At 41.8% G+C, this 13922-nt stretch overlaps 1 protein-coding gene across 8 annotated transcripts in view; it reads right to left on the reverse strand.

Moving 5' to 3' along the window:
- The window catches only part of Plch1 (phospholipase C eta 1), a 180561-nt gene that overhangs the window by 40978 nt on the left and 125661 nt on the right, over positions 1-13922 (reverse strand). For all 8 annotated transcript variants that reach the window (XM_050147559.1, XM_050147557.1, XM_050147558.1 and 5 more), the window contains exons 8-10: positions 12061-12264; positions 5278-5398; positions 1795-1966 (exon numbers count right to left, since the gene is read on the reverse strand). In XM_050147559.1, the coding sequence (XP_050003516.1) occupies positions 1795-1966; positions 5278-5398; positions 12061-12264 (497 nt within the window). The remainder of the gene's footprint in view (positions 1-1794; positions 1967-5277; positions 5399-12060; positions 12265-13922) is intronic.

A 13922-nucleotide genomic window follows, 5' to 3' on the forward strand; every position in this document is an offset into this window, starting at 1 on the left:
CCAAAGCAACCTTTTGCTTATTTTTCAGGAACACACGTACGCCCCTTGTAGATATAACTGTTTCTATGCTTCTGGTTGGTCAACTTGTAGACCTGCTGAGTGGTAAGTAGGCTTCCCACGCTGCCTCTGGGGTGGAGGCTCTTCTTCTGCCAGAGCAGTGCTGCTTTTGCTATAAAGGGGAGCGTGCTGGAACACATCAGCCAGTCTTCAAATTTTATTCGCCTTTATATTCAGTCTTTACTTTCTTTTAGATAGAAGATCGCACAGGTTGCTTTCAACGTTATAGTCTCACTGCCTCTGCCTCCTGAGTGTTGGGATTAAAGACATGCACTATCATGCCAAGCTTTTTCCTTAACTTCTAAGAAACATTATCAATAGTCAGCATTGAGAGTCAATACTGACTCTCAAGTGCATTGGGGATGCCCATAGCTCATAATGCTGTCACTCCTGCCAAAGACTGTCTCAGACTTTCTACCTAATATATTCTGGTACCCCAAAGGCCCTGGGATACCAAATCTCTCCCTCTCTCTCTCCTCTCTCTCCTCTCTCTCTCTCTCCCTCTCTCTCTCTCCCTCTCTCTCTCTCTCTCTCTCTCTCTCTCTCTCTCTTTCTCTCTCTCTCTCTTTCTGTGACACAGTCTCACTATACAGCTCTGGCTGGCTTAGAACATACTATGCAGATCAGACTAACCTCAAATTTACAGAGATCTGCCTACCTCTGCCTCCCGCATGCTGGAGTTAAAAGAATGAGCCACTGCATGCATCAGCATGAGTAAGGAGTGTGAAGTATTTACAGTATTATAAAGATAACACTTCAATTCTGAATGCACAAACCAGTTTTTAACATAGCAGTTACCTCTGGCCAGACTTGGGTAAATTGCTCTGAATATTCCTGTCATGGTATCAGCACCTTTTATTCAAAATGCTCTTACACAAGAGCCTGATAACACCATTCTGATGGACTCTGCATCTATACTAACAATTGAATTGCTGGAAAAACAGTTTTGATGCCTCTAAATAGCTCATTTTCTTTCCTAGAGTTCTACCCTACAATGGGCTCTTATTTTTTCTCTCCACCATGGCACTACTCCTCTGCTCTTTACCTTTTCAAACTCTAAGACAGGTAACCATCCAATATTTTAGTCCAAAGAAAACATTCACTGGTGATAAGTGACTTCGTAACACTGGAAATCCGAGAACTCAAAGAACTGTCTTTCTGACCATCGTTTGCATTAATGATGTTCACTACAGCAAGTTTTCTCCCTTAGAAAATCTGCTGGTAAAACGCCAGCCACTCCACTCACCCCCTCTCCTCTCGCAAACACGGGCCCTGGGGGGCATTATGTCTGTGCCCATGTTCCTGTCTGAAGTGAGTGCTTCTCACACACATAACCAAGACCAGCCAACCATGAAGATTTTTTTCCCTTTTGACAGACAGTTATTGGAGCTTGAAATGGAAGAAAAGAATCTAAACAGAATGCCTTCAGACATGAAGTCAGAGAGCTTTCTCCTCTCTTGCGCTTCACTCCGTCACACACACCTCTCTGTGGGAACTCTCTCAGACTAAAATAGCTTGCATGGCAAGGACAGCCAGCAAAACAAATCCGTAGCACCCAATCAGCCATAACTTACCTCTGAAAGTGTGACTATATATTAGTATAAAATGCACAGACAGATATATTTCATTTTGATTTGATTGATTCTAATCATTTTCCCTTTAGTTATTTATTTGTTTATTTATTGTCAATAGAGAGGAAAGACTTGGTTGATCGTTAATGCCTGGGAATGTCATTACCTTCACTAGGATTTTGCCTTTCAGACTCTGAGGGCTTGGAAGCTGCCTGGCCTCTCCTGTGTCTACAGATGACAGGTCCAGCTTGTCCTGGAATATTCCTTTCAGGTACTGAGCAATCTTCCTCTGCTGCTGAATACTGCAGTGGTTCTCAATAGACAGAATAACCGGAAACCTGAGGAAACAGCGATTCCAAGGGCATTCAGTACAGCCAGCTCTCAGGGATTGTGGAACCCTGGAAACAGAATCTGTATGCATGGCTTTCTTAAAATCCCAGCCACCGAATGGGCAATACTGATGGATAATGAGTAAGATGCTAAAAGAAGAAAGACTAAGGATGCACTGAAAAAAAAATTTTTCCCAAAGCAAGCAAATACATCCTGCCAGGTACCACGAGTAAACAAATATTAGTTCTTGCAGGGTGACTTAATTTAATGTTAGGCAAAAAATGAGGTATATAATGACATTTTTTAAAAAATAAAATGTTAATAAGAAACAGCTTGATATTGCACACACACACATGAAGCCTAAGGAAAGAAAATTCATGATGTCATTCTTTCATATTTATTCACAAGTGTAAATGAACCAAAGAGACTATTGCATATCATTAAAGACAATTGCTTACTCTAAAAATATACCTGTCCCAGCTTGGGAACTAAGGGGAAAAAATAGCATCATGCAGCTTTATTTTAAACATCAGGCCTCCCCAACGTTTTTTTTATAAAAGTGAACACCAGAATTCAGTTATAAAAGAAAAAAAAAAGCTGGACCAGTGAGATGGCTCAGCCTCAGCCAGTAAAGGCAGTTGCTGCCAAGCTTCATGGCCTGGATCCGATCCTGGGCACCTACATGTAGATGTAGGTGAAAAGGGATTCCTGTTAGCTGTCCTCTGACACCCACATGTGCAGTGTGACATGTGAGTACACGTGCACACACACACACACACACACACAAATGCCTAGAAAACCCACTATCTATTCTAAAGCAGCATGCAGGTTTCAGTACAGAAAAGGTAAAGTGATTCCCAAAACCAATCTGAGAGGTTGGCAGCCAAAGCAGGAAAAACAAAAATGGAATTTAGTTTTCTATCATGTAGCTTCAGAAATAATATGTGAGATCTTCTTTTGAAATACACAAACCGATATTTGAATTGCCTAGTACATCTGTATACAAAAAAAAAAAAAAAGATTTCTTTGGGCAAGCTCCACAAAACAGCCTATGACCTCTCCAAATTAATTTCTGTTGATTAGGAAGCTCTGAGGCTGAAGTCCTCGGGCTGGTGCCTCCGACTGATGGCTCGCTTTCCTGACTGGTCTGTCGTCTGGCTGTGCCCTGGGATGGGTTGTTAATCCGAGAGTGTTGTGAAGAGAAATCGACAGGAAGCCCCCTGAGAAGTCTTGCAATCGTGTAGGTTTTAACGAAACTCATTTTAAATGATCAATTCACATATAAAGAGCTCATAAGTATCTAGTGCTGCCAAGAATAAGGCTGATCGCAACCAGGGAAAGGATTGTTGAGCCTGCCCTGCTGAGGGATACTTGTCAATGTCGAAAGACAGCTTCTGGTGGGCAAAATCTAGGGATGCTGCTAGCACCTGGTGAGCTGTAGCTGGGGATGCGACCAAATGCTCTACAGCACACAAGACGGCTATACGGTCTTGCCTCAGATGTTCATAGTGCCAAAGTTAAGAAGCCCTGGTAAAAGGAAGCATTAAAAATAAAAGGAAAATAAAAAAGGCCAAAATTTGTTAATATCCTAAACAAGTAAATGATATTCTCAGTTAAGGTGTTTCCTGTTTTAAAGATTTCTTATTTCCTATTCTATTATATGTATGAATGTTTTGTCTGAATGTACATGCACTCCCATTGCCCATAAAGATCAAAAGAGGCTGTCAGACATCACTGAACCTAGAATTAAAGGTGGTTTTGAGCCAACTATATGAGTTCTGAGAACCAAACCCAGGCCCTCTGCAGAAGGCACCAAGTGCTCTTAGCCACAGAGCCATCTCTCCACCCCTAAAGTACGTGAAGTCAGCATCCTAGGCACTGGAGGATCTTCTGAGGTTTGCGGTGGCACCATTTCATACAATGGGAAATACTGACATGTAAGATTCACAAAAATCAGGGCTTGAAAAACCAAATTTAACATGAAATTCCCCCATGTAAAATATGCCAGAAACTAAATTTGTTACACAACAAAAATCCTTTATTAGAAGAAAGCATTTCAGCCTCATGGTTAATTAATAGGACCAAATATTAGAAAGGCTACTAAGCTTCTAAAATATTAATTTTATGCAATCACAATTTTAATTTGCTTCTTTAATCTAAAAAGCCTTTCTCATATGCTCAGTATATTGATGGTACCTGCTAAACAGAAAGAAATCAATAATTACTGAAATACAGTTTCATATTTTCAATGAGTTTACCACCTCATACCTATAAAAGGAAGGACGATATCAACCTTTTTATCAGGGTATTACATGCTGTGACGTGTTCACGTAGCTAAGTATCAAGAAGAAGAGGGTAAGTCAGCTGTGGGTCAAGATATGCTTCCCAGTGGGTTGAAATACGTGGGTGACATGGTGCGAAGGGTACTTGGGACACAGAATAGCACACACAAGTTCCAGGTTTGTGGGGGAAAGTGAGAGACAATCATTGCTTGCAGGTGCCAGGTTTCTGTGGAACGATGATGAAATAGAGAAGGAAGGAGCCACATGTGAAGGGCATGAAGACATCCTGGGTGCTGGAGAAGTTTTAGAGAGAGATCCCTGGGACAAGAATTACAGCAGCAGAAACCACAGCATCAGGACACAGTTTGAACCGAAGGGGAAATGAGAACTGAGAGAAAGCAGTGAAGTCAAAGAAACAGTAGGTCTTCCCTGTGTTGGATGTCTAAGGTATCCTGAAGTGTCTGACATTCCACATTTTATTAAATTATAATGTAGTGTCAAAACACTGTTATGGGGCTGGAGAGATGGCTCAGAAGTTGAGCCTTTGGTGCTTTCCCAAAGGACTGGGGTTCAGTTCCCAGCACACATATGGAAGCTACTAATTGTCTATAATACCAGTCCCAGGGGATTCAGTGCCTTTTTCTGGCCTCCACAGGCCCTACAGTCACATGGTGCAAAGACATGGATTCAAGCAAAACACTCATACATGTTAAAATGAAGCCTCAAAAATATTAAAAACCTATTATGTATAATACTTTGTTTCCAAGATGTATTAGTTTAGAAAAATTTGAAAGTCATTCCTTGCTAGGATATTGACTAGGAGACAGGATGAGAAAGAATGGGATCAAGTGGGTCCCAGGAGTCCATAAACTTGGAAGCCATTGTACTTGTTCCCAATCTCTGCTGGGGAGAAGAAAGGGAGTCAGGGCAGTATAAATGAAGGAAAGGGGTCCAAGGAAGAGTGTAGCTGCTTTAACTTGGGCTGAGCTCCCAGGCAAAGGGGTGGAGCTTTAGCTCCTGGGTGTTGCTGTACTTACTCGTTTTTCACGAAGGCATGCTTGTTGATGGTCTCCACCACATCTCTGAAGAGAATTTTGGAAGTGAGAGTATAACCATGGTGGACCACTGGCTCTCCATCTGGGCCATCCCAACAGTCAACTGCCAAAACCAAAGTCACATCAACAATATAAAGTCTGGTTTCTTAATATCTCTGGAAATACCGGAAACATTTGTGATTATATTACTAGGACTTATCCCATACTACAATTATGACAATGATGTAAAGACAGAGAATTGAACATTCTGGCATACTTACCAGAATAAACAGAATAAAGAGTTAAAGATGAGAAATGATGGGGGGTGGGGGGTATGGATGTGTGTGTTTGCTTGTTTTGAGTGTTTATAGTTCACAAAGACATCATGCTCACAAGTAAACTCACATTTATCAAGGTTTTTCTTGGGAATATAGTCTTCTAAAAAATTCTTTATTAACTAAAATAAATTGGACAGATCAATTTGCATCTCATCATAGCAACAGAAAGCAACTAGGACACATGAGTTTTGCCTGAGCCTGCTTTGAGCTCATGCAACTGAAATATCACCTTTAACCAAGGTCTCTGGCTAGGGGTTAGTTCATCTACAGAGTTCGGACTTGCTCACCTCACAACTGTGTGAGCCCATTCCTTAAATGCAACCAACTAATCCCAATTTAGCTTTCTTACTCTAATTTACCAGTTCTTTGCTGTTGAAGCTTAATTAATAAAAGACCCGAGCCCACCATACACTTAAACACTGGCTGGTCCTCTATCAGAGCAGAAAGTGACTATAACCACTGAGCCATCTCTCCACCCTGAAATAAACATCTCTTTCTTTTTATTATTTATTTACTTATTTACTTAGGCAGAGTTTCAATATGTAGTACAGGCTGGCACTGAACTTACAGAGATCTGCCTGCCTCTGCTTCCCAAGTCCAAGGATTCAAGGGGTACACTGTCATTCCCAGCCTAAAGTGAACATTTCTAAATTTTTGTAAGACAGCATCCTGTAGTGATGCCTTAGCGTAAGAAATCCCTCACACGTTAATGGTATTACTGATGAAAACAGATATACTGTACTTTACGGTGTACAGAGCATAGCATGTACAATTCTGTCCAGTACCTAATGGTTGGTAATGACAATGAATAACCATGCCATGCTTTGTATATTATTTCAGAGTACACGCTTTCAATTTATTAAAAAAAAAGTTTATTAGAAAACAATATGCTATTTTCCATAGGCAACGGCTTTAAACAGATCATGTTTACTGTGTCCCTTGATCGCATTAAGGAGTCATATTGGACTGATCCGCACCACTTAGATTTGTGTAAGTGCATTCTGGTATTTGGCAAAATTGCCTGACACATTCCCTAGACTGTATCACCACCATCAAGCAGTGCATGACTGTGTGTAATTTCAACACCTATTGCCTCACTCACAGTCCCATTTTAGAGGAGAAATGATACAGCAGATAATATATTAATACCTTCCAAAGAAACAATGCAAAATATAAAAAGCACATTGATGCCTGATTTGCCCATCATATCAACATGCTTTAGCCTACATAGGCAATGACACAGTGTTCTTTTGCTAATATTTAAATCACAGGCAGACTATCAACAACTGACATGATTATTTCTAATATTTTATATCTGAATTCACTGAGTTTCTGTTAATTGAGGATAACAACATGCCCAAATAGCACTGAGGTCCTGACAGCCAGATTCAAGGGAAGTTTCATAAGGTTAACACAGTGCTGGGGGTATTGGCAAAACAGACATACTCTAATAGCCAGGCGGTGGTGGTGCACAAATCCTAGCAGAGTCAGGCAGATCTCAGGGAATTCAAGGCCTTGCCAATACACACCCTGAAGGAGAACATTATCGCAGCTGAACTAGTGAATATAGAAACCCACATCATCAAAGCAGACAGATGAAAGAAGGTAGACTCTCGGGTCACAATACTTTATAAAACAGTCCATATAATCATCATTCTCCACTGTAAAGTATCGTCCCCAGCAGAAGCTGGCTAAGAAAAATATCTGTAGATCTCAGCATCTCTGTCTATGACCTGCTACATTCCAGGATCAGATTCTTTCTGGGCCAGGTCCATATGTACTAAGGCAGGTGAGTGCCACTGGCACATAAAGACCGGGTGTCTCCATGCCCAAGTTACAAATGTTAACTAAGAACTTCAGGTTATATGATAAAAAGAAATTGCTGGAAGACTGAGAGATTGTGTGACCAGGTTTTGAGCCTTCAGAGACAAGTAACTATTGGAGTGCTAGGCTTAAACATGAAGGAAGTAAGTCCCCCCTTTCAGTGCTAGGCTTCCACTGTGTCTAGTCATTCTCGTGGAATCTGCTAGTCTGTATTCAGTCCCTCACAGGCAGGTCAGAAATGGTACAGTACTAGAATACTAGATTGAGTCTCCAGCTTGCAAGCTATAGAAACTTCAGTCATCTACCCAAGCCTGTGTTGAAGTTTCCTCTTGGAACTTAATCCATTCCTCCTGGTGCTGAGGGCTTAAATGAGACATATGGAAAACTATCAACCAAGACCAGTCTACAAAACTGAGTAGCACCCATTTTTCTTTCCATAGTAGACTGAAGTTCAATATGCTAACCAAAGCTTCCAAAAAGAAAATGATTTAAGTACAAAGCTGGCCACATTCCCCAGGTGGGTATAAATATTCTTCTTCACAAAGCCTTTCTAGAAACAGTAGTTCGGTTATACTTTTACTGTTTGATTATACTTTATTCTAAGAAGAAGAATTTCAAGTCAAAGATTGACATTTATGGGCATAAGCTAGTGGAGAACGACTGAGAAAGGAAAACTGCACCACGAAGCCCAGTGTGGTCTGCAGTGCTCTGTCGAGGCTGAGGTAGAAAGGAAGGCTACAATGAGTCCAAGGCCAATCTGAGCTACACACTGAGTCCTTACACCAACCCAGGCTATGATAGAAGGCCCTACCTCAAAACAAACAGAAAGGCAAAGAATAAACAACATTCTGTGCCAGGATGTATTCCAGACTGTATTAATATCCGGGGCAGGTGGCCTTTAGTCTTGAAATGATTCTTTGGTGACTGTCAAATAGAAAGGAAATAGGGACGGTCCACATTCATCCATCAATAGACATCCAAAAATGTCTAAAATCTCCCATTCATTTTGAAAGGGCTAACACAACAAAAACTATACATCCCTCATCAGAAACTGACATAGAGGGGTAGCTTTCCTTTTTCATATCCAGCCAGAGCTGGAGGATTAAAAGTTTTGGTTCAGTATATGAAAATGAACATGGGAATACAATCAAGCTCAAAGAGTGTGGTTTGGATGAGAATATCCTCATAGGCTCATGAGTGCCTGGTCCACAGTTGCTGAACTGTTGAAGGATCAGGGGACGTGGTCTTGTTTGAGGATAAGTGTTACTGGGGGCAGGCTTTGCGATTTCCGAATCTCATGCCACCCGCAGTTAGCTCCTCTCTACACTGGTTCTGTATCAAGATGTAAGCTCTCAGCCATGCACTCCAGTAATATGCCTTCCTGCCACCACACTTCCTTGTCATGATAGTCATGGACCCTAACTAACCTTCTGAAATTATAGGTCCCAATAAATTCTTCTTTCTTAAGTTGCCTTGATTTTAGTGTCCGCAATTGGGATACCGATTGTGGACAGGTAAGCAGAAATAGAGACGACTTGGTTCTGAGGGGCGAGAGAAGTAAAAGAAAGTGCAAAAAGGAGACAGCAGCAGGTCACAGTGGTGTCTAGAGTGGACAGTTACTCCATGAAATCGCTGAATGTCATTTTCATACTTGGCCTCCAAAGAAATGTTGGCATTTAAAATGAGCGGCCACCATCAGCATGAATGCAGTGAGGCTAGGTGCACAGGACATGGCTATGATATCAAACACTGAAAATTACTGAGGGTTAAGTGACCAAGAGGATGGATAGTTGAGAGCGGAATGCCACTTCAAGACCTGATACTTAGAAGGTTTTTTTCTCCGCGTTATTACTTTGAGCATTTTTTTTAAATATTTATTTATTATGTATACAATATTCTGTCCGTGTGTATGTCTGCAGGCCAGAAGAGGGCACCAGACCTCATTACAGATGGTTGTGAGCCACCATGTGGTTGCCGGGAATTGAACTCAGGACCTTCGGAAGAGCAGGCAATGCTCTTAACCACTGAGCCATCTCTCCAGCCCCCACTTTGAGCGTTTCGAATGTTCAGCTATTAAATCACCTGACTTAGTCATTATAATGTCAATACGTTGTCTTGCAACTATTGTAAAAAAAATTGTCATAAAATAAAACAAGTCTACAGAACCACTTTGAAGTAAGATTGTTTTTATATATAAATAGCTCAAACACCTAATGCATCAAATTGTCTCATAAGAAAGATATCCAGCCATCAGCCCACCAATTTGCCTGTCTATATTTGATTTTAACTACCGTATCCATAGAGACTTATGAAACATTTATCATTCTGGATTCTTCTGTTAAGTTCAGATATTGTTATCCAAATGACAGAGAAAGACAGGGGTTTAAATGTTTTAAAAAATCACTCTCAACTTGGCAGGTAGAATTACACTTCTCTTCTGCCCTGCCCACTGGATTTCCATCAGCATAGATCAGCACCATCATCCTCTCTAGCTTCTTCTTCATCCCTTCCACCCTTCAGTTCTCTCACTGAGCTCTCTCGGGTTTATCTCTTCACCATTTAGTCGCTGTTTACAGTACTGGAGATGGAGTCTAGAACCCAATGCACAAACTCCACCATTGCAGCTAATATCACCCATCCTCTTTCCCATTTTTATTTTGAAACAGGGTCTCACTGGGTTATCCTGTGGTTATCTCAAGGGCCTTGCACTTGAGAACTTTCAACCTCAGCCCCCCCAAGCAGCTGTGGCTAAGAGGCTTGCACAATCAGGCCAGACTATTCCAATATTTTTAATTCTCCCTCTAAACAATAATAGGTGTTCCGCCACTCTCTTGGATCAGTTCCCACTTTCCCTCTTCCTCTACAAACAGACATTCCACGGGGTGGGTCAAGCTACACCTACACAGCACTGTCTAAACTATAAGCTGGGCCCTACACCTGCGGGCTATTAAACCCTTATTTAGGGCTCCACCTTCCCTTTTCTCTGCCTTGTGATACATGGGGTGAAAGCCAGTACCCTTAGGTTACTGCCACCACGACCTTAGGTTGCTCTCAGTGCTTTCTCATCTGCACCCACAAACCTCAGAGCTCGGAGAGATAAACTTCTTTCCCCCTTAAGGTGCTTCTTATCAAATATTTGGTCAGAGTGATGAGGAAAGTAACCAGAAGAGAAAACTGGTATGAACACTGATTGGATGCACCTGACTCGGAGGCCTCTGGAAACAGCTTGTAGAAGTGTTTCCAGAGGCTGTGGGCTAGAAGCTTGAGGTCAGGCACCTTGTGGCACAGTAGGGTTCCCTAAACGGGGCTCCTGAATAAACTGTGAAGACATGAAGGCAGGCCTAAGTTGCAAGGAAGATTACAGGTATTGGAGATGCCAGAGATTTAAGATGTTCCCAGAGTTAAGCAAGCTCAAGAGAGAAACCATAGGTACACTAGGCAGCAGAGCTTGCAGAAAGGACTTCTCAAGCTTGTGTGAATCTAGATAATGCGACCAACAGCTCCAAATGCTGGATGGAGCTATGCAGGGCTTGGTGCTTACCCTGGTGGATTCAGGGTTGCTTTGGGGGGATCTTTCTGGACTAGGCCCCCATTCCTCCACTTTGGAAATGGTTATGTTCTCTGGGCCATTGTATTGTTTTTTTAGATTTTACAGGAGGCTCACAGTGGTGAGTCACTGAGTCTCAGAAGAAAGCGAACCTTAAATAGTATCGATTATGAAGACTTTGGAGACCCTTAAAAGAATGAGTGTGTTTCCTATTGCAAGATGAAGATAAAGAGAAGTTGAACTGAGGACAAAGGACCCGCTCAAACATGGACGACGCCATCCCATGAGCTTGGAGCCGAACTGAATAAAAATGGGAAGAAATGAGGAAGCCTGCTGACCAGCCAGCACTCCTCTCTCTCTGTTTCCTGACTGTGGATGCAATGTGTTCAGCCTCCTCATGCTCACGCCTCGCCTTCCCCATCATGATGATCTGGTCCCTTCAAGCAGCAAGCATAAGCCAAAGGGGAAGAATTCCTTCACTAGCCACACACATCCCCCCCAAATAAAAATCTGAACCTAAACCATTATGCCTGACCCAACTCTGCTTGATTACTTAAATTTCACCTCACACTCTGTTTGCCTATACTGACATTCCTATACCATGTCTGTGACTCAGCCAACAGAATCCTCATATCATACCCCATTTCTATGTACGTGCTTGCACACAATCTGTGAGCTCTTCAAAGTCAAATACCACATCTTTCTTATATCTGTGTCCTCACCACTGAAACTGATGAGCAATTTAATAAATGTGGACCATGAGGTCTGAACAAAATAAAAGATTGCCTGAAACGACATTTGCTGTTTTATATTTTAAAACATCTTTTTAGGGAGATTGTTACTTTGATTTTTTTTTCAACAATTCAGTGTATGTTTCCCAAATATTGGCACATTTCTCTCTCTCTCTCTCTCTCTCTCTCTCTTTCTCTCTCTCTCTCTCTCTCTCGATTGAAAATAAGGAGACAAGTAGGAGAATGACTTTATAATGAACAAATATATGTAATTCTTATAGAAGAAGCCTTTTGGCCTCTATTATTTAAATGGCCTATTAACCATATTCAGACGAACTCCACTTACCTTCCACACACCGACAGCCCTCTTGTAGTACCCGTGCGTACATATCCACCTTGGACTGAGAAAGGAGCTGGTCCCCCGTCAGGTATGTGTTGTGAGACGAAGCAATGTAGTAGTTGCAGAGGGGCTGGTCCATGTCCTGGTACACTTCGTGGTGCAAAGGGTTAAACACGTCACAAGCAGGACTACGCATGAAGTTGGTGAAGCCTTCAGAAGAAAGAGGGAAACGCCACAGTGCAAATGCAAAGAATAGCTACTTAACCGATGCCAAGAAAGACAAAAAGCAGTCAAGAATGGTCATAAGCAAGTATCGGGACAACGTTCATGGTGACAACTGGAGCCAAGAGAGGTTTGTTTGATGCCAGAGTAGCAAATATATATATATATATATATGACTTTGGGGAGTTGCCACTTAAATATTTCCTATAAAAAAAAACAACAAACTGACATGTTGTCATGACAAACGCATTAATTAACTACTAAAGTCAAGCTGTTTGTGTAGTGTGACCCCAGGGGTGACCAGTGTTGCCTTAGAGCCATTTGTACACATCAATCAAGCAGGAACTGATAAGTTGTTATGTTCTGGAAAACAGCACATGGCAAAGTATAAGGCTAAACCTTTCAGCATTGCCTAAATTCGGAGGGTGACTAACCGTGAAACTGGCTTTGGGAAAAATGCTGCCAATGACTTTCACATAAATAATATGGAATCAGTGCTTAAAAGTTGGTGTAGAAAATCTACCAGTTTTCCTGTAAGTTTTCAAAACACAAAACGTGAGTAGAAGTTGCGAGCACTGTCGTGGGTTCACGAGTTAAGACACAACTGACCAGAAGTAGGCACCGCTACGATATGTTGTTTCAAGTCTTGGAGACTCGCTTGGTAAAATCCAATCTGGAAATATCCTGAATCTTCAGAATTTCCTCATCATGGCAACCTTTATGTTTAAAACCAGACACCATATCTAATTGCCATCTTTGGGGGAAGCCGCAGGAAAAAATGTTTATATCTTAGTACAGTCTTAAGAGGCCCAATTTAGTTTGTCTTCTGTTCTAAAATAGTTTTAATGATAGAAAATTTGAAATAATTCCCCCTCGTTTTAATTCTCTTCCACCCCTGGAAATAGGTTTGCAGCATAAAGATTCTTCATCAAGTGATGTGTGGTGTTATGCGCCTGACTGCTTGAGACCAGAAGTTCAACATGAGGAATCTTGTGAACACCAGTCTCTTACACACCACACACGCATGCACGCACGCACGCACACACACACACACACACACACACACACATACACACACAATCTGTCTACACTGATACTGGTAGCAGGGGAATACTGGAATTCAGCTAACAATTGTGACTCTGCCTGTTCTTAGGGGGTGTTGAGATTCCCAGTACTCTCCAGTTAAAATTATCTCTTCTACTTGGGAAATCACACAGCCTATCATTTATTTCTCTGCATATGTTAAAGGCATGCAGCTTATGCACACTGTGTCTATATTTCTACCATATTATTTATGTATAAATCTGATGTGGGAGTGTCATATATCAATCTGTTGATTTCATTGGCTGAGCAATAAAAGAAACTGCTTGGCTGGCCCTCAGCTTAGAACATAGATGGGAGGAGTAAACAGAATAGAATTCTGGGCGGAAGAGGAAGTGAGGACAGACTCTGCTCTGCTCCCGGAGAGACTCTGCTCTCCGGATCACAGACGCCATGCTCAGCTCTCCCGGGTAGACGCGATAGCTCTGCTCTCTGAGGCACACGCGATGAAGATGGATGTAGGCTAGAATCTTCCCGGTAAGCGCACCTTGGGGTGCTTACAAACATCATTAGAAATGGGCTAGTCCAGGTGCGAGAATTAGCCT

This window comes from Alexandromys fortis, unplaced genomic scaffold (genome assembly GCF_014885135.2).
Source record: "Alexandromys fortis isolate MF-2015 unplaced genomic scaffold, M_Fortis_MF-2015_v1.1 scaffold_53, whole genome shotgun sequence".
In the NCBI taxonomy this organism is placed as follows: Eukaryota; Metazoa; Chordata; class Mammalia; order Rodentia; family Cricetidae; genus Alexandromys; species Alexandromys fortis.